Below are 21907 nucleotides of genomic sequence, written 5' to 3'. Positions count from 1 at the left end.
AAGGAACAACAGGATGGGCTAAAGCTACAGGATGGACAAAAACAATATGTTTTGCTCTGTTACATTCCCAGTAGGCTTATAATTATATCCAAAGGGTCAACAGAAGTAGCTCTATAGTAGGTATAGTAGGTAGTTTGCAAAGTGTGATTTCCAACCAGCCTCAACAACATCACTAAGGAACTTGTTAGACCTGCAAACTCTCACAGGCCACCCTACACCCTGAGACAGAAACTCTGAGGATGTGGGTCAGCAAGCTTGTTTGAGGGAGGCTTACAGGTGACTCTGACATGTGCTCAGCTTGGGAAACTTCTAGTGCGGTCAGAAGAAGCATGGACGCTCACATAAGACCACTAGATTCAAAGCCTGCCTTTGTGAAGTAAACAAATTACTAAACATTTTTGTGTCTCAGTTGCTTCATCTCAAAATAAGGATAATGAGACAGCCTACCTTGAAGGCTTTTTAGAATGTCAAAACTGGACAGTGTATAAAGCCCTAAGTTAGCCATGTAAGAGCTTAACATAAAGCAATTATCTTTTGTTCCTCTTTTCCTTCCTCCTCTTCCTCTGTCTCGTTATTATTACTATCATCACCATCATCACTAGCAGCAGCAGCCTTGCAATGAGACTGAAACAGCATCACCAGATCCAAGGTTCTCGGTGGAGCAATCAATGGCCCCGTGTTTTTCTTAGCAGAAGAGGGTGGAGGAAGGATGGATAGCTGAGACTCCAGAGCAGCTGCTAGGACTTCTGGGCTCATAGCAGCCTGCCCAGGCCTGGAAGGCTACTCAGTGATTCTGCCAGGAGATAGGAATGGGCTATTTGGTTTCTAAGCCAAAGTAGTGCATCTTGCACCTGAAAGGAACATTTTCAAAAAAAAAAAAAAAACAGGAATGGCAAAAATCAGACTTTGCTCATGAACTTGATAGCATCTCCTCTGGGAGAAGATATTAATTTAAAGACTAAAAGCAAAAGGGAGGAGGGGTGAAGGTGAGACACTCAGCCCTTGAAGTCCTCACCCACACTTTCCTCACACTCCTCCACGGAACAGCACTAGTGTATTATAGCCAATTTACTCAGCAGATCCTCCTGGACTTGTGTTTCATGTAACAACAGAGATTAGAATACAAGCTGCAGAAGCCTTACTAGAAAATGAAGATTCTGCCGCCAATTGTATCTAAATTCCATTCCTAACAGTAATTGGACTTCGGGAGCTTATTGTAAATTTGCTTAATTTAATAGTTTGAGGTCTTTGTTGATCTGCTGAGGAATTGCTTCTGAACCCTGCACATAGGCTTGCAGCCCCTCAAAGCCTGGACTTCACTTAGTATGTTCTTCATTATATTTGTACACCCCTCGGGATCACCAACTTCTTCCTTTATTGTCTCTTTAATTGTCTTTTATCAGAGAGAAGAAAAACAGCCAATAATGCAGAGGGCAGAGGCACTGGCTGAAGCAGACAGGCCAAACAGGGGTGGTTCAATGTTAGCAATATAAGGGAGTATTTCACAAGGACCGAAAGAGATTAGAGACATGCAAGACCACATGCTTACAAAGCATGCGGGAGCTTGGAAAAATTTAAAGCATTGCTTCATCCAGAAATACAGAATGTAAAATGCAGCTGACTGAGAAGCTCTGAAAGCTGTAATGACACCGAGAAACCCAGAGGTGATAGCAGACAGAAAATTAGATATTGGTTTTCAGTGCAGTATTATGCTATTGTTCAGGAGGGAAAACAGCCATTTTTAAATGAAAAAAAAGTCCTCAGACACCATGATTGAAAACAGCATTCTGGTTGGCTGCTTCATTACCTGTGGATGTATTCAGAGAAAAGCTACAGCGTATCCAGAGAGGGAGGAGCAGTGTGAACAGAGACTGGCAAGCAGGAAACATGACATGGGTTAAAGTGAGCAGATGATGAGAACTGAGTCACTCCTGTCACCAACAGAGGATATATGTGGCCTTCAATGATGCTGTTTAAATAAGCAACAGTTAAGTGTAATTACCTGAGCTGGAATCCTGATAATCCTGGACCACACATGTTTTACTGGTGGCAGGTAAGTAGCAGCCCTTGCAGGTCCTGCCCGCTTTGTCTGGATTGTTCTTTCTCTTATACTTGGCATGACAATCTCTTCAGTAATCCAGATCCTAGCTCATATGTTACCTGCTCAGAGAGAATTTGACCTCTCTAAAAAATCATTTTCTCCCTCTGCCTAGGGGAGCCAGCCTTAGCTTATTAGATCATCTCATGGTGTCAAACGAAATTATCTTCTTCATCAGATTCTTTGTTAACTTAATACCTCTCACTTACCTGCTAGGATGTTTGCTCCATAAGATCAAGCATCTCATCTACCGCATCCAGCACTAAATTCCCAGTACTAATTATCCCAATGACTGCTGATGCACAAAAAGTAGTTACAGTATGCCAGAAGCTCTTCTGAGCATATTAACTTATTTAGTTCACACAACAAGCTAGATGTTTTATCTCTACTTTTTTGGAAGAAGCAACTTCAAGCTTAGGGAAGTTGGATGGCTTCTCCACAAAGTTTCATAGCTGGGGCCACTGAGGCTGGAAACTGAATCCAGGTTGCCTAACTCTGGGGCCCACACTTACAATCAACACACCGTTCTGCACTTCTAGGAGTGTCTGTTCAATAAGTATACATGGGATAAATGAAGAATTGATTCACAAGCAAATGAATGAATGAATGAATGAATGAGGATTTGAATCCAGAACACCTCCCATCACTAGCAGCAAGAAATGTATTGATGTGTTGCCAGCTTTGTTCACAAAATTCCTGAGCACCAGCCTTCAGGAATCATCCAGCAGTCATGACCCAGCTGCAGAAGGAATCCAGTGCTGACTACCTGTATGATGCTGAAGAGGCTCTCCATGCCCTGGGCTGCCAGGAAGGCCTCCCTGCCAGATGAGAGGGTGGTGATGCGCTTGAGGCAGAGCAGAAGACCCCGGCGGATCAGCACGTAGGTGTTGGCTGTGTCATGGCTGTGCCAGTCCTGATGCAGCCTCAGTAAGCTGATGACATAGCCTCTGTTCACTGCCCTTCGGCTGTTTGACCCTGAAGACAAAGAGAACAATCCATGTCAATCACAGGCTCCCTAGGGCACACCTATCTCAGAGTGGCTCTTACAAAGTGTTCATGAATTATAAAGACAATAGTTATGCTTCTGTATATAATACCAGCAGATGTCTCCTTGACCTCTGGATCGAGGTCAACATCACCAGCAATGGGACAGTTGTAATGTGTCCCCAAAAAGATATGCTGAGAAAGACACAAACTCACTTTCATGGTATTCCTGCCAAAATGCATAATCTGAGTCAAATCATAAGGCAAGTCAGCAAACCAAAATGAGGGGCATGCTGTAAAATATCTGACCTATATTCTTTACAAATGTCAAGATTATAAAAGGCAAGGGGAAAAAAAGACTGAGGTTGAAGGGGACTAAAAAGGTATGACACCTAAGTACAATATATAATTATAACTTAGTGTCATGCCAGAAAACGGATTTTCCTTTTGCTATAAAAGTTATTAGCAGGATAACTGGTAAAATGTGAATAAGATCTATACGTTAGCTACTAATATTCTGCCAACATTTATCTTCAGATTTCAATAAGCTGTGGTTACATAAAAGACTCTGTCTTGAGAAAAGTCAAAAGAGAAGTCTATGAATGTGTGTAAATTATTCTCAGGGAAAAATAGTGCTGGGAAGGAGATAGGGAGACAGACAAAGAAATAGAGAGATTTGCCTTAGATTTCTATTCTTCTTCCCTAAATCTCTCTCTTTCTTTGTTTTTTTCCCCTGAATCTCAATAGATCTAGATATTCACTGAGTAAACAAGGTCAGCTAGGGAAGAAGATTGAATGAGATGTAATATCTGAAAAGCTGTTATATGCAGATGCATTGCTGCCTTTGAGTACTTCACGGCACTTAAATGGGTCACTGTTGGCCCAGGTTAACTCATGTTAAATCCAGGGATCTACAGTCTTTTTTTTTTTCCTTTTTCTTTTTTATCGGTACCGGGGATCAAACTCACGACCACACACTTGCAAGGCAAGCGCTTATGCTGCTGAGCTAAATCCCCAGCCCCACTAAAGTCTTGAAGACAGGATGCTTGCCAGTTCAAGCAGAGATGGGCCTTTCAGGGAAGCCCTCAAGGGGGACAATCAGATTTAAAGTTAGTTATTCAGCCAAACCGTCACCATGCCTTGCTTGTCTCTGCCTGGCTACCTAAAACAAACGTCTCCATTCAGCAGAACTATGCCTTTGCTGTTCTTCAATAAATCTAGGGGTGTGAGTCAGCTCAGGGCTTCACTCCATTCCAGTGAAGACCCTTGCTCACTGCTACACACAAAGATACTCTCTGTCCCTCGAGCCTCCATTCATCTAACTGGATTCACTGGCCTACACCTGGCAGATGCCATCATTTTGTCCAGTATACTTTCTGCTTTGGTGCCCACTTTTCTCACATCAGTTGCTTGAAATTCCATTGTACACCATTGTTTTTGGCCTCATGGAAACTTCTGCACTCCAGGTATTGCTGAACTTGGCCCACTTGCTCCTCAACCCACAGACTGAAGTCCAACTCTCTACAGCTGCCAGCCAGGATGGAATCCAATGGTCAACATCAGAATCATTAAGTTAATTATCACTTTGTGAATGTTTATTTAAACTAGCCAATCCACAACCATGGCAGGAAAACTGAAGGACTGTAACAAAGGCCTAGTCTCACATGATCACTTTCTCTACACCTTTGGTTAAATTCCCTCCAAAATTTTCATGAGATCTTGTGGGAACCTCGCTTCTCTCCAGAATCTGTGACTATAAAGCACTTTGGCTCTGTAGCCTGTTCTGTTGTGCTGTCCTCTCTGAGTCTCACCTGCCATCACCTTGGTCAGCACTATCCTACAGAGACCAAATTAGAAAAAACAAAATCAGAACAGAATGGATTGGCTCGGGCCAGGAAAGGAATTCTCCATAGATAATGCTACTCAATAAGAGGAGAGACTACACTGAGAATATCTGGGGAGAGATCATGAGTCCATTCATTAAGATCTCATATGAAACTGCTTTTTATCTGATGAAAAATCTTAACCAAGAGATTTCAGGTTCCCTGGACACCTTCAAAACTCTGATTTCCTTGTGCCTCATTTATACCCTAGTGCAGATCTCCCATGAGAGCCTATCTTATGGATTTAATTTTTTAAAGATATGATTTAAATTATCTTTGAAAAAACATAAGAGCAAGAACTGTCCAAGATACCTACTTTTCAGATTCACCTCCCTGAATGATTAGATATCATGTCAGTTTATACCTATCTGGCAGCTGCCTGGTTATTTGAGTTCCTACAAACTGGGTGTACTTCAGGGCTCTGACCAGCTTAGTCCTGGCCGTGAATCATAATGTTTCAGCTCTGCTTTCTCAACACATCCAAACCATTCAGAATGATTTAAAAGACAATTTGTGCTTCTGCTCCTATGTATGTGAGAGAGTAGCACTGAGCTGTAATCAGAAAAGCAAAATTTCACTTCAAAGTCAGATTTGCCCTTAGGACCATGTAGGTATACGTGAAGGGGTGGGGGGAGACATAGAAATTCGATGCTTTATTCCAGAGATATTTTCTCATAATAGCAATGGAAATTTTTTTGCTTGTTTATAAAATTCTAAGTTGTCAGGCTTCACTGAGCTCTGCTGAGATCTGACTCATTTGTGCAGTTGATTTGATATACCTTTTTCTTCTTACAACCTTCTATTCAGCCATGAGCCTAGACTGAGAGTGAGGAGCTTTATGTACACCGGGATGTGTCTGTGCAAGGCTTAAATGGCCTTCATTAACTCTTTTAATGAATTATTCTTCTGTATCAAAAATATTCCTCTTCTTGGCTGGTCTAGCCACTAAGCTCTAGAATTCTTTATTGCCTAAGTGATGCTCCAACCTACCCCATACTTGATGCTCAAAAGAAAATTAAGGATTAAGTAGGCAGCATTAAAGGAAAGCATCCCTTGCTGAAAAGGCACCATGATGGTGTGCGGGGCCCGGTGGACATTGCAAGGTTAAGGACTTATGTCTTTTATCTATTTTAAGGATATGAGACTGATAATGTGTTATCCTAATGACCTTGTCCATTACTCTTTTTGTGGTGAGGAAGAGGGATAATGAAAAAATAATCTTTAATTGTCTGAGAGCAAAATCCCTTATCAACTCCCAATGATTTTATTCATGATGTTCCTGTTAATCCCCACCAAGCTGTCATGTTTACTAACATCTGAAATTGCTAAACCTCCATGCTCCCTGACCCTACATCAGTCAATCCTTCTCTGAGAATGGCTCAGGAAGTTTTGCAAAAGTCAATATATATCTAACACCCGCCGAGAAGAGATGCATCAAACTGAGGAAGAGCAAACACAGAGAATGAAATGAGAGTTGCTACAATCAGCAACTTAGAGAAGTTCTGGAAGACTTTAGAGGAAAGGACTGCTGCTCAGAGCAAGGAAAATATCAAGGAGAAAAAAATGTGAGTTTTCTTTAATGCCCTTGTGGGCAAGCTAAGAGTTTGGAAGTGGATAGGGAGCTCCAGGTTCCCCGCCCCCTCAGAACAGGCCTGCTCCTTACATTTGGGTGATGAATGGCTTTTTGCTAAGACTTTCTTGGGGAAATTTCTTGGGGAAAGTAAATTGACTTTTTCTAACCTGTTTGAAAGCTGGAGTGGGATGGATTGCCAGAGAAGAGTTCCAAGGACCTGTAATTTTAGCCACTCATCCCTAACACCTACCCCACCCCATAGGCATTTTCTCTGCTTCCTGGGGACCCATAGGCCCCACCTACCACACCCTGCCAGCCTCCTACCTAAGGTCTCCTTGGACCTGTTTCCTCTGCCAAATCCATGAATAATAGGAATTTTTTTTTTTTTTTGCCTCATCTCCAATTCAACCTTTTCTATTTGTCCTCTCTCCCCTCAGCTAATTCTCAGTCTGAACTGTGGTGTAGTGATAGCCTCATTCTCACAGCAACTATTTCCTTTTTTCAAATATTTTTTACTTTAAAGAGAATAAAAACCATATAGCACTTCAAAACAAGATGATAGGAAATTAACAATGGTTATTATATTGTATATTGCTGTCTTCAAAATAGTTGCTCAGATCACCAGATATAACCACAAGTATTTCTAACTGAAATTCAAATGTTCTGCTTTCATGCATTCCCCATAGATGCAGATCTTTATACTTAGGTAAAAAGAAAAACAAATTTTTAAAATAACTTGAAGGGAATGCACCAAGATATCAATAGCATTTAACAGAGGAGGTTGGTATTGATTCTGTTTGTTTACATTTCTACAGTTTTTATTTCCAACAGATTCTATAATAAATTTTAATAATCAAGCAAAGGCTTTGAGGAATGTGATTCTATGACTATAGGTACAAATCAGTGGCCCACAGACTTGTGGCCCACGAACTTGTGGTCCATAGACTTGTGGCCATGATATGTTTTAAGTGTTTATGCACAGGGAGCTATTGCTCAGGCCTGCAGGTTGCCATAGCAACCAACTCTCCCCCCCCCCCATCTCCATCAAAAGTGAATTACCTGCCTAGCCCCTAAAGGCACTGGGGAGCAGAACCATCTTTATAAAGACATTTGTCTTCCAAACAGGAGAGCCAGAAATGCTTCAAGACTCAAAGGACTGAACAACTTCTGGGGAACCTGGGCTCAATGACAACTAGTGAGGAGAAAAGCTTGTTGTCATACCTTATTATACCAGGAGGCAGCCACTACTCTGCCCACCTTGTTTGGCAAAAACCAAAGAAATACTTATTATTTCCCATACCTGGGAATTGCATTATTCCTTTGGGATGACACGATGAACTATGGGCTCCCGCAGCAGAGGAATGGGCCACACTCCAGGCACAAGGGATACACGTTAGTATGAACCTCTGCATTTGCCTTCACCAACCACATGTTCGCTCCCTACTCTGCTGGTCCTGATCCGTGGGCAGACCCCATAGCTTTCTGCCAGCTGCTTTTCAGGAATCTTTGCCCAGGGCCAGGGGCTTCACCACATTCCAACTGTGTGACCTTGAACATGGTACTTCATAGCTCTATTACTCTTACCTTTGCCTAGAAATATAAAATTAATATCTTCTTTATGGGCCTCTAGAGAATTAAATGAGATAATGCATAGAAAGCTCAATGCATAGTACACAATTAGTACTCAGTACCTATTGCAGACGGAAATTATCATCTTTTAAGTCAGCACCATGTGCATATGATTCTGCACAACAAAGTGCCTAATGCTTAGGATACGAACAAAGGCCTTTTGCAGCCTCATGCAAGAACAGGAACAGCAGGATTCTATTGATTTGAAGTTTCGCTATACCATTTACTTGCTATATAACCTTGATGAACTTACTCAGAGATACAGTTTGAATAAGGTCCCTCCAAAACTCAAGTGCTACCAATGTGATAGCATTAACAAACTGGGCCTGGGAGAGGTGATTAGGCCACAAACAATCCTCTTCACCAGTAGGATTAAGGCCTTTATAGAAGAGGTTTCAGCTAGCTTGTCCTTTTGCCTTCTGCCATATAAAGGTGGAGGTGTCTCTCCACAGACATGAATTCCAACACCTTGATTTTGGACCTCCTGGTCACCAAAACTATGAAAAAATAAAATTTCTGCTCTTTATGTATTACCCAGTTTTGAGCATTCTGTTATAGCAACGGCGCTGTATTCCCACTCCAAACTGTATTCATATCTGTTACAAACACCACAGCAACATAAAAAGATACATTTGCTTTACAAGTTCACTGTAAAAGTCAAATGTGTACAGCGCAGCATCTGATAGAAACCATATGCTCAATAAATGGCAATTCCCCTCCCTACAAAGATAACATCCAAACATCGAAGTGAGAAGAGCCCAGGGAAAGGTTTCTAGAGTTGACTTTTCACCCCAAAATAAGCAATGCCACTCAGTGCTACCCATCTCTCCTGAGATGTCCCATACAGAGATGGAGGATCACACCTGATTACATGACAGGTTCCCTTACAGGCCAGGGTTACACTGTTGGTCCCTATACTTCTTGGAAAATGTACTGGGCTCCTTTATCCTAAAGCTTTTTAATCATCCTACTTAATCCTCTAAGATCCATTTGATTGATAAAGGTAACACATTAATCACCCTTATCTTGGGGAAGGCATATTTGTGTAAGAATAAATATAAGGATTTGAGGTCTTCTGTTAGTCCTGAGGACAAAAATCATCTTCAGCTACACAGCATATTGTGACATACACTACTCTGGGAAATTTTTGCCTGGGAAGATAAAATAACTTTATCACTTGTTAGGAACTTCCTAAAAATCCATTTGTCTACACTTGTGATAATTCTGCTTATCTTTTTCAAGATAGAACCCCTCTTCCTGGTACCTAACATCACTCAGCTGGGCTATCAAACTCCCAGTATTCTTCAAAGTTTGCTTCAAAACCCTCTCCCCACCATGTCCACAAACCTGAGCAATTACATCATAAGATCAGCCCAGTCCCCACCAGAACCTCACATGGGAAGATGTGCTTTGAATCACAGCACTTAAATGCTGTCATATCCTACCCTAGGACTCCTCATTCCAAGGCATTACTATGACTCAGGGTAAGGATATCCCTAACTATAACATACAGGATAATTGCCTTTCTAGGTGTGATTGCAAAGAATATTATTGTGGTAATCTTATCCGGGAATCTAGCCTACATTATAAGAAAAAGGAGCTGCTGTAGTAACTAGTGTTCCTTTCTCATCATTAGTTACTATAACTGTGAGTGTTTATGTACTGAATGCTTCCTATGTACTTAGCACTAGGCTGTATCATATTACATGGATCATCTCATTTGTTTCACAGAAGTGCTTTGAGACAAGCAATATTTTCCTCCTTTCACAAATGAAGATGCAGAGACTGAGAGGAGTTAACAGCTTATTTAAGTCCACAGAGCTTATAAATGACATCTAGAGGATTCAGATGGAATCCCCCATCTGACTCCAAAGCTTACATCCCATCGCATCCCCAAAGCCCTTCAAGGTGGTTATCACAGCTCGCATTTGTCTACATCCAGATGCAGACACTTAACTCTTACCACTGAAACCAGCTTGCAAAAGGTTTCTGAAACACTTATGGACGTAAAACCAGCAAAACAAAGCCTAAGGGTCCTAGAAGGAGTGCCTTTTAACCAACCTCCCCCTTCCTCTCTTCTGTATCTTCCCAGGGCCTTAAATTTTGGTGAGAGGTGGATCTTTAGTAGAAAATTCCAAAGGTTTAATGACTCAAATAAATAGCCTATTGTCTTTCAGATCACCCCAGGCTACATGTGGGGCCTTGCAAACATCCAGCCAGTGACCGCAAGGCTAGCCCAGAAGACAGGCCCAGAGAGAGAGGACACAGTGAGTCACTTGTCACCTCTCTGCCACCTCTGTTCCCCTAGCAGATGCTGTAGTGACTCCTGCTCAGAAAAGGAGCACAAGATACATACTAAAACATAACTAATCTTAATGTCACCCGTAATGGAAATTATGCCCATTTATCATTAGCTTGAATAAGAATAACGATACTGAATTCATTTATAGGTATTTCTTTCTCTTTGTAAAGCAGATACAATTTTAGTAAACTTGGCTGTAAAGTAAATGTTGGTTTTGAGCAAATCTTGTTTTCTCATTGACTACCTTTATAAAAATAAAGATGCTTTTCCCCAAGCTCCAGCAATAATGCCTGAGATGGGTAACGGATTACACGTCATAGTACAGTTTTAAATCTAGACTCACGTACTTGTTTTTAAATGAGCAGCATCTAGTAACTTCCCACTGACATATTCCCAAGCCCGAGGAATTTCTCCGCTCTCACGAAAGCCTTAGAATCCACATCTTCCCCGCCCTTCCCCCTGTACACTGTCTAGTGAAAGGTCTGAGACAGCAATGCTGCATTTATTACGGGATTGGCTCAAACCTCCTGCAGCTCTGCATTCTGCAGCCTATGTGGTGAATCAATCAGTTTCGTATTTTATTCACCCTAAGGCAAATTTACCCCAAAATTAAGGTGGTCTTACCAATGGTGGTGTTTCCATTGCAAATGGAAAGGGTTTTTAGTCTTAGTGGAACACTGAAATCATATCTGGCACCATAGGTACAAACACACATGATTAGTTTTTCAATACTATGACTTTGAAAATCCCCTAAAATGAATTGATTTTCAACAACAGGTATCCTCTTAGAAGGTCTGTGCCACATATGAAAATAAAGAAAAGCCTTTGTCCTGAAAGTCAGGTTTTACTACAGCTGACAGTATATTATAGACAAAAAATTACGCTCACACACCAAAACCCAAGGTGCCACCATTCACCCATTTAACAACAGATATTTTCTCAGAATCTCTGATGTACCACGTATGCCAGGCACAGTCACAGACACTAAATATACAGCAAAACATAAAATGCAAAGTCTCAGCACTTATGCAACTTATGTACTCATGAAGATGTTGGGAGATATGGATTGTAAGTGGGCTCACCATTAAGAAAAAAAAAATAAGGTGATTTCAGGTAGGGAGAAGTTAAAATACAACAGTGGTGCTGGAGTGACTAAGTGGATGGCTGGCTCAGACTAAGTGATCAAGGAACACCTTTGCCAAAGGGGCATTTGAGCTGAAAGCTGAAAAACCAAAAGCAGAAAACTAGAGACAGGAAATTCTCGAAATCACAAGGGCACACCAAACAGAGACATCAAAAGTTAGAGAGTGCAAACAATAAAAACCCCAGAAGTGAAACCCTGGTCTCATAAGTGAGGTCAAAGCAGTACAAGACAACTGGAAAAGGAGTTCAGGACGCGCACCTCAGCTCTTTGAGATCTACCCCAGAGGGGAAACCGTACAAAGTGAGGGGCTCGTCAGGCCCAGATTTTGTCACTCTCTTCTTGTTATTTGTTTTGGCACTTGCGCTAGAAACTCCTTTGGAATGACTGTTCTTCGCCTGGAAACGTGTAGTTTTCCCTTATTTAGAGCCTATACGCTTGGTAAGGAAAGAAGCCCTGTTTAGGACCCAAGAAAAGTCACTATTTCTTTTGGATCCCTGAAAAAAGCCTTCTGGATTTTACTCTGCGGTTTCCACTGTCAACTCATCAGAGAATGACACTTAACGGAGAAAGCCAGGATTTACACAGGGAAGGAGAAACACAGAGGCGTCCCCACCTGCCTTTCTCTGTCAAGTGATACGTGAGGCACCTGTCTGTCACGGCACCACCTGATGGGGGCCAGAATGTAGGCAGGCAATATGGACTGCAGGCAAACAAATCTGTACGATGTTGCAAACACTGCATCTGAGTTAGTTCCTACTACGCACTGCCTCTAAGCCTGGAGGGTTTCAGGAGGAAGCCAGGAGCAAAGCTTCTGAACCTTAGCCTGCTGGCCTCGGCCGTACGTCAGCCAACAGCACAACATTAGGAAATCCCAGAACCTCATGCAAACTCCTCTTGTCTCCCTCCTATCACACTTGATTTTTTTATGCTCTTTCCTATCACCTGGACAACACTGATGAGAGCCTGCTCCTTACAGCTTGGAAGCTTTGTTGCTATTCAAAAATTAAATGTCTCTCGGGAAGTCTGGAAAGCCTAGGTAAGAGGGATCTCTCAGTACATAGAAAGGGGTTGCAATCCTGCGTGCCCTGGGATTAGGAGAAAGGGCTGAGGAAGAGGTTGAGAGGGGTCTCCAGCACCCAACATCACCAGAGTGGGTTCACAACCATCCGTGTGTACGTAGAAGCCCTGCAAAGGACTTTATTCAAAATGTAAGCAATTTAATTTAAAAAAACAAAAAGGTCTGGAATGACCTGAAGAGATGGATTTTTGTCTCAGTATACCAAGTGCAAATTATACAGCGCTGTGCAGGTGATGCAGCCATTCTGAACCTTACTGGCCTCTCTCTTCTCCACTGTTTCTTCGGCCTCACACTGCAGACATTTGGGGCCAGATATAATTTATTGTGAGACCGTCCTGGGCATTTTTGGATGTTTAACGACAGCCTGGTGTCTACTCAACAGATGCCAGGAGCACCTCTTCCACAGATGGGACAACCCAGATCTTGCTAAATAATCCCTTAAGAGCAAAACCACTCGTGATGAGAAAGAAACACAGAAATAGAACAGTTAAATATTTACCTGTATTATAGGACTATGTTGGGGATTAAATGAGGCAATATATGGAAAAGGGCTTTGTAACCTGCTATTTTTAGAAGTCTTCAGGAAACACCTGATGTACATCTTGACATAAGTAAATAATTGTCCAATCAATCCTGAATGTGATGAGGAAGCCACCATGTACCTTCAGAGCCATGAGATGTTTATCTTTTTGCCTAGCTCTTTAAATCTTTCTGATGCTTTATCTTTGTCAATCCATAAGCAGTCATCAATTATGTCAGGATGATACAAATTCTAAAATGTAAGGTTTACAGCTCAGCAGCTCTAGAAGTTAACCCCTGGCTCCCTAGAACTGAAACAAAGTATGAGCATGTGGATCAACTGAACAGAGCTGACTTGTCCATGCAATCACTTATTTATTCTTTTGTTCATTCAGCTAACTTCCTTGGAGTGCCCACTGCATAAAACACATTAGAGTTAATGGTTTAAAAAATAAGGATTAATGGGACAGAGTCTCTGGGGCTACGGTTCACACAGTGTAAAACAGGGCTTCAGAAAACTGCCCACAGCCTGTTTTTATAAAGTTTTATGGCAACACAGCCATAGGTGCTCCTTTATGTATTGTGTATAGCTGCTTTTGCCCTCTCCAGACAAAGAGAATAGCTGTAATGGGAATTGTGTGGTCCATAAACCCTAAAATATTTACTATCTGGCCCTTTCTTAGAAAACCTTCTAGGAAAAAGGCACTGAAAACAGCCAGGCATCATTCAACACACAGAGGAGATCTTGGGAGCCTAATTTAAATTTCAACAGGCTTGTGTCCTTGTGTCACAAATCTCTAATCCATCCAGGATTTTCCAAATGGTGGCAATAGTAAGTTAAGTATAGATCTTTCTAGAGATTAAGATCTAGCACAATACTCCCACTCCATTCACATCATCTTGATTAGATGTTACTGATTATCCTCAAAACGGACAATTTTCCTTGATTACAGACAAGGCAGGTGCAGCCCGGAGTCACTAAGGAATGTGCCCATGGTGGCCACAATTTGATCCCATGCAGTTTGACGAGAGCCATCACAGTTACCACTTTGCAAACACTGCTCTTTACTATGTCTTTCCATTTCAGAGTTTGCACTTGCAGCAAATACACACCACTTTCATACATAGGCTTAAGCCTCTTTGGACACAAAGGAGCATCACTGTCTTGACCTACAGACAGATAATCAGACCACAGGAAAGACTGAAGACACAATTAGGGCTCAACAGCATCACCTATATGAAAGAGAGCATCCTGTATGATTGTAAGAACCAGCACCGATTATGATCACAAGAGAATCATGTATTTTTATAGCCATAGTTTTGTGTGAAGCAGGAAACATTCACCACCACAATGCACAGATCATTTAGACACAGTGTGTGCACCTTGGAACACCTTGACCAGCTTGTGAAGGTGATTTACCACTCTACCAGACTACTCACCAATATAATCCTAGAATCTGACACTCAGCATTTAATTAAATTCATTTCAGTTGTATAAATAGGTTCATTAGTCTTGAGAGCCCCCAGAATTACTCCCCCTCAGGCTTAAGAATGAACATAGCATTCTGGATCTTCCTTTAGGTCAAACTCCACTAGTACCTTCTTGATTCTACTACATCATAAAATATGGCACATACAGCGCTTCAAACTTCCCAATGGGAGTGTCAATCTATTTTTTATTGTAATACCAAACAACAGACCGAGCTTAGGAAGGATCCTAAGAGAATATTCATTTCAGAAGTTTTTCAAATTCGATTTCTTCTGACATGTCAGGAACTTTGCTGAGAGTTTCTCAGCGTCTATTCAGAGCCAGGAGAAGAGAGAGAGAGCAAGGGAAAGGCTAAGATTTCATTAATTAGGATCTACCTCCTCTGCCTCTGTTGTTTCTGCCTGACATAGGTGTATCCATATAGGATTTCATGATTTTAAAAAAAAACTCTGCTGGCCATGGCAAAACATGCCTATAATCCCAGCATTTGGAACGCTGAAGCATTAGGATTCTGGCTGGGTTACATAGTGAATTCAGGTATATCCTAGATTATATAAAAAGATCTTACCTTAAAAAAAAAAAAACATTTCTGCTACTAATGATTGCTCAGATCCCTTGTACAAATAACTCTCTCATTTATGGAAAACATAAGCACTAGGGCAAAAAGACTGGCTTAAAGTCAGTCAATCAATGGCTGAACTCAGAGTTCAGGTTTTGGACTTCTGTAGGCTGGGGATCAGCTTTGACATATGAAGATTTCCAGCATGGATTTGACCAGAACTGAACTCAAACTTCAGCTTTCCATTTATCATTTGTGGGTAGTTGGAAGTCATTAGCTTCCACCAAACTACATCTTTCTGGTATGTAAAATGGGGATAATAATACCATTACTATATAAACATGTTTAATGAGAATTCAATGAAATATTGCATGCAGAATGGCCAGCAAGTGCGGTGCTCCATAATTATTAGCTATGATCATTATTTATTGCAGGTACTCTAGTAAACAGTGATTCTCTGCCGCTGTCCGCCCTCCTCCCCATTTCCTGTAAAGGTTCATGAACATACTATTGAATGGGATGAGGGATGCTCAGGACCTAAGTAGTGTCGTCTGGACCAGGTGAGAAAGATAACGCATTATCACAGGATGAGAGTGAGATGAAGACAGGGAACTATAAGATCTGCCTCTGTTAACCACAGCCAGCTCTCAGAAAGCTACCCCGGATGCTCGCAGCCCTCTGTAAATCCTGCTCTGTCATCCTAACATCAGTCAGAATGCAACAAATTCCATGAGCATTTCTAACCCCAGGCTCCACTCACCCTGCCTCCTCCCAATTCCCTTAAATAACAGCCAAGCAAGTGCCTCTGAGACCATCTTTAGTTAATTTCCTTCAAGAAATGCAAGCTGATAATGCTTGGAAGCATAGATAGCGTAGAATAGCAAGTATGGCCAAAATTAGATTAAAATAACCTCCCGATAAACAAATTACTCACCGAAAATAAATATTGAACTATAGGAGCCAGAATAACTAAAAGAACAGCACCACCACATGGCAGAAAGAAAAACTACACGTGCTGCTGTCTGCAACTCAGCCCTACTCAGCCCCCTAAACCTACTGGGTCAGACAGAGCCTGAGAAGCAGGGAAGCCGTGAGATATAGGTTGCATTCTTTTAGTCCACAGTTTTTTAAATGGCTTCTGTACTTAAGAAGAAGACATAAATATTTGGCATAGAGGACTGATCTCTGAGCCAAGAATAAAAAAGAAATGTGCCAAGGTGAATGTGGCATGACATAATGGGAGTCTGTAATCTTTCCTGTTCCTGCTCCTTCCTCTCTCACCCAGTCATCCATCAGCCTGGCCTGATGCTCGGCGTCACCGCAGACACTGGCCCTCACAGAGCCATCACGGTGTCAGGGCAACTCTTGCTGTGTTCCTCTCAAGTCTGCTACAGAGTGGACTGTGAAATGCTCCTTTCTAACCTAAATGACAGATAACCCTTTCCAAAACAATCCTCCTTATGCTTAGACGGTATTTATTTAGCTTCCTTGCAATGTTTTGCCCTATATTCTTTCAGTTAAATCAACATAGTCCTTGTTGGTACAGCACAGGGCTGAGTCCCAAGGATCGAGGGGCTGGCATGTAAGCCCTGTAGCCTGCTAACAGTGTGAAGTACTTAATGTTTCCAAACTCTTCCACCTGTGAAGTAGGGGTTATGAAACCTCCTTGATGGACAATCCATATGTACAGTGCCTGATATACTAAGAACTCAATAAATGCTAGGTATTTGTGCTGTCATTTCAAACCAGCAGTGTGATGAATGTAGCTTGTTATGCTACATTCATACAAAGTCGATCACAGCAGTCCATCCCACTGTGACAAATGCAAAAATCTATCAATATTATTTGAAGCAGATTTTTGGTTCATCACTGAAACATATTGCAAGCTTCTGCAGAAGTTACAAGGGAAGAAGAGACATCAGATCTAATTGTACCACAATTTGATTCTTTCCAGGCATGGAATTTAGGCTGCTTCTTTACTAAGGCGCAGTGAAAGTAAGTGTGACAGGTTTAAGTCAGAAAACCATGATCCTTCTTTAGTCAACATTAACCTGTTAGTAGCTTCTCACAGGCCAGTGTGAGGTATCAAGAATACAGTAGGATAATATTGAAACCATTGATCATTTTTTCTGTTAGCTGGTTCTAAATACTGTACATTGCTTTCATCCACTTGAATGGGGTTATACAGTCTTGATATGTTTGATGCTATAGCATATGAAGTTATATTCAAATATTTCAAAGAAAAAGACACTATGGTAACTACTATTAAGTCGGGATATTTGGTGGTGAAGCACTAGGTTGCTGAAAGTGTCATTTTTTAACCTGTATTGTTATGTTGTTATGCCCCCTTTTATCTCATCCTCTCCCTTATTCATTAAAAAATTATTTAATTTTTTTTAAAAATATCAACCAATAAAAAATGCTGCTGGATCTGTAGGGAAAAAGAAACCCTTTACAACTGTTGGTTAGAGAGTAGACTAGTACAAACACTGTGGAAATTAGTGTGGATATTCCTCAAAAAATTAGGATTAGAGGTCCCATTCAACCCAGGTATTCCCCTTCTGTGTGTCTTCCCAGAAGAACTGAAAAACATCACACCACAGTGACATATGTGAAACCATAAGGTTCAAAATATACAATAGTCACTGTGAAATGGGAGGAAACTGTTCAATAAAAAGAAGAAACTAAGATAGGGGAAAAGAGAAAGGATAGAAGGGAAAAGAAAAAAATGCAAGTTAGCTATACCATTAGTGTCACTTAGTTCACTGAATAGGAAATTTTTATGCCCATATTTTGTACTTGAGTGACTAAAGATAATGATATGTAATTTATCAACAATTGTTACTTTTTCATTATTTTGTTGTGAAAATTTGTTTTACCTTTTCTTCTTAATATTAACAAATAAAATAAAAAAAATAAAGAATACAGTAGGGATCCCAGCAACTATTGAGATATGCTCAGCAAGAAAAAAATATGCATATATATGCAAAAATGCATGATCATTGATTATAGCATGGTTAATTCTTTGAGTCATAAATGTTGACTCTTAAAAAAAAGATTCGACAGGGCAGAGGTAGAGCTGGGAGACACTCAGCAAATTTCCTGACAAGAGGTATTTTTGCTGAGATCTAAGATTTTACACCAGCCAGACACAAAACATTCAGTTTCAGAGATCTGAGTAGGTCATTTCCTCTCTCTGGTCCTCAGTTTCCTCCCTTGAAAACTGTTAAGCAAAAGCAATGCTTTTCTTGCTTCTCAGAAGTCCTTTATTTCTGTGAATGTGTCTCTCAGGCCACCTGAGAAAAAATCACAGGGGCTAGGTGGACATAGCTCAACACTCTCTACTCAAGAAATGCACATGCCAATTAGCTTGATTTAGCTGTTCTATAAAGTGAGCATATTTCAAAACATCCTATTGTACACTGTAAATATGTCCATTTTCTTTTATAAATTAAAAGTAAGGAAGTATAAAAAAGTGTTTGAATACCACCACAGTAGGCAATCTCAAGATCCATTGTAGTCTGACTTGCAATCCTCATTTGGGAACTAATGAATGAAATGCACTATCTGGGCAGAACGCAGGAGGGCACCACCTTGACAAAGCAGGTTAAAGCCCCTGTGGTTAAGAGGGCAGGTAACAGCTGGGAGGAACATGGAACGTATAAGAAAGTCCAATGAAGGCTGTGCAGATCCACTATAGCCACAAGGTCAGAATCACAAAGCCAACCACCCACAAACACATATGGCCATTCCAAGAAATGCTGAGAGCTCCCAGGATGCCTATAAAGATTTTGCTTAAGTGTGTTTCAAAAGTGGCCCTTTTGACATTTTGCAGGAGAGCAATCATCTGGTAATCACATCCTGCAGTATGAACTACTGATTGCCAGGCTGCAGTCAATGACCATGGAAAGCACAAGGCTGTCTGCTCCTGATCATAGCTCCTGATATGGTAAAGGCCTTCTCTCTTGCTGGGTGTCCATGCGAGCCAGCCAGACAGAGCATTAACTAGGAAGATCTGTGAGAAGTCTCATCTTCCTGACAAGATTCCGCATTAACTTTCCTATACCTCTCTCTTCCTCCTTTCTTCTTCACCTCCCTTCCTTTGCTAACTTACCTTCCTTTCCCCACTCCCCTCCTCTTGCCCTAACTTCTGCAAAATACAAAATTTATTTCAATGCTAATCCTTAAATTTGAGAGTGATCTGAAGTAGACTCATCATTCCTTGTTGAGATTTAGGGCCCAAATTAAAGGTGCTTTTTCATCACAAAACTATGACTTTAAAGCAACAAGGTGTATGCCACAACACTATTTGAAGATTCACTCCTGGGGCCAGCACAAATCAGGAACAATCCTTTTGCTGCACCTCATTTAAGTGCCATTTCTAGGGCTCTGGATTCTTAAAAATGAATCTCTACCTAGTGCTCGTGAAAGGAGTTAAGGAGCAAGAACAAAGAGAAAGAGGTGGAGGGACGGTGGAAAAAGAAGAGGATGAAGAAGAAAAAGGCAGAAAAATACTGACAGAGCTGAGAGAAACAAAACAAAGTAGGGGAAGGAAGCTAGAGAGACAGAGACAAAGGACAACAGACTTCTTTGGCTCAATGAAGAAAAAGATTACCTGCAATAGAAGTAGCACTATTTTTTAATCAAAGTTTTATTATATTTTGGTAATAAAAAGTTAAGTGGTTTTGGATAGAAAGAAGCACAAAAGGGCCAAGCTGTCAGTCCAGGGACATTTAGGCTAGGATTTATGCATGTGTAAGTGGAGAGCACAGGGGCTGATCCGAGGAAAGGCGTGGGATTAGACTGTTCTAATCCAAAACAGATTCACAAAAGATCCTTGAATGAGCAATGATGTTTTAATTTGTAGAGTCTCGAATTGCTGAGGCAATTGGAAAAGAGGCCTAGAAGATCCAAGCTAATCCTTGCTTCTGTGCCCAGGAAAGAAAACAGACAGGATGTGTCTTTTGGTTCATCTCGTGCTTTCCACCATCCGTATCTCCACTGTTTATACAGTCACTCTCGGTAGAATAGACAGGTAAGCAAACTGAAGAGACCTTCCTTACACCATCCAGGGCTCTTTGCCTTTCTTTTTCTTGTTGCTGTGGGCCAGCTCCCGTTTTTTATGTCACTAATAGGGATTGACTCCAGCCAGTCACCAATCGATAGGATTTTGTTGACCTCAGCTTTGCAACTCCATCCTAGTGCTTATTGCCAAGGAACACTGCCTGCCCCAGGTAGTAGATGCTTTGTTCCAGCTTTATTTACCCTGGGGAATGCTCTCACCTTGCAATGCAGCTACAGATTTACCATAAGAGCAGACTTCTGTACTAAGGGACAAGCAAATATCAAGGCCAGAATAACCACCAGGTAAAAGAAGTGTGCCTTCAGGAGCTAAAGGTTCACATACGCATGCCAGATGGTGAGGTTTTGAATATTAGACAGAAATTGATTTTCTCCATTTATGTTCAGCTCATCTGAACTCACTGCGAGATCCAAATTGAAAGATATTCCATGTCAGGTCTTAACCATGCATGTCATGCAGACACTATAAAGCAGCTAGAAACCTTCATGACATTCTTACCCCTACAGCAATTCTAGCTACCTGGAGCGTTGCTCTCTGTACCCAGAACTACCTGCCAGGCAGGACTGTGGATAGGCTGGTAGCTCAAAGATGGCAACTCCATTACTGCTCTTCCCAAATCTATGGCAGATTTTGTAATCTAAACCCCAAAATAGTTACTTCAATATAATAGAATCAAGGCTAAAATGGGAATGCTTGTGGAAGAGTAGATGAGGCTCATCAGGCAATGTCTGAGCTAAGCTTTATAGGAATAGCAGAAGCTGGAAACTCTAAATGCTGAGTGCCCCACACAACATGTTCATCCTGCCAGTGCATTGGAAACCTGGCCAGGTGGCTGAAGTCTGAGTCAATCCATGTGTACACTGGCTATTGTTTTCCTCTGGGCCAGCACATCATGAAGTTAAGTGGCAGTAGAATTAAGTGGCATGTGACTACTTTCAGAGTTTTACATGTCCTAAGTACCTCCAAGGCAGGACCCTCAATTCTAAGCTTAAGGCCAAAGAAAAATGTATATACAGAAGGTGCTATGGTTTGTATCCAGATGTCCTCCAAAGATGGGCTTTTTTGGAGGCAGCTGAATCTAGAGTTTGTGATTGATTCGTGATTCAATGCTAGAATTAAGGGTGCAGGGATTAAGACTAGGTGATTGCTGGATCAGTCCACTGATTGGATTGACAGGCTTGTCTTTCCCTTCCTTGGCTTGTTTTTGCTTTCTTCTGCTGCCATGAACTCTTTCCCCTCTGAGATGGACTTCTAACAAGCCGCTCTGCTTGGAGCCAGCCAATTATGGACTGAAACCTCTACAAACTGTGAGCTAAATAAACCTTTCCTCCTTTAACTTTGGTTGTCAGGTATTTTGTCTCAGTAAGGAGAGAAAAGTAACTAAGACAGAGGGTAAGTTGGCCTCACCTAGCTCTCAAGGCTGTCTCCCCGTGAGACATCAAGTTTTCCACTGTCAAGGCCTGGCTGGGATGACTCAGAAGAAAGCTATTTCCCCAAGGCGTGATATTCACAGGCTGGTCTGCCAAGATACTCCCATCTCCTCCAAGTCTTGCAACCCAACACTTC

At 41.4% G+C, this 21907-nt stretch overlaps 1 protein-coding gene across 3 annotated transcripts in view; it reads right to left on the bottom strand.

Annotated features, from left to right (window-relative positions):
- Nucleotides 1-21907, bottom strand: part of Agbl1 (AGBL carboxypeptidase 1) — a 775775-nt gene that overhangs the window by 635484 nt on the left and 118384 nt on the right. For all 3 annotated transcript variants that reach the window (XM_063250014.1, XM_063250013.1, XM_063250015.1), the window contains exon 7: nt 2865-3073. In XM_063250014.1, coding sequence (XP_063106084.1) covers nt 2865-3073 — 209 coding nt within the window. The remainder of the gene's footprint in view (nt 1-2864; nt 3074-21907) is intronic.

Source organism: Cavia porcellus, unplaced genomic scaffold (genome assembly GCF_034190915.1).
Source record: "Cavia porcellus strain 051 isolate PalLab524CR breed Dunkin Hartley unplaced genomic scaffold, mCavPor4.1 scaffold_6, whole genome shotgun sequence".
NCBI classification, from domain to species: domain Eukaryota; kingdom Metazoa; phylum Chordata; class Mammalia; order Rodentia; family Caviidae; genus Cavia; species Cavia porcellus.
This window is presented reverse-complemented; position numbering and strand designations above follow the sequence as displayed.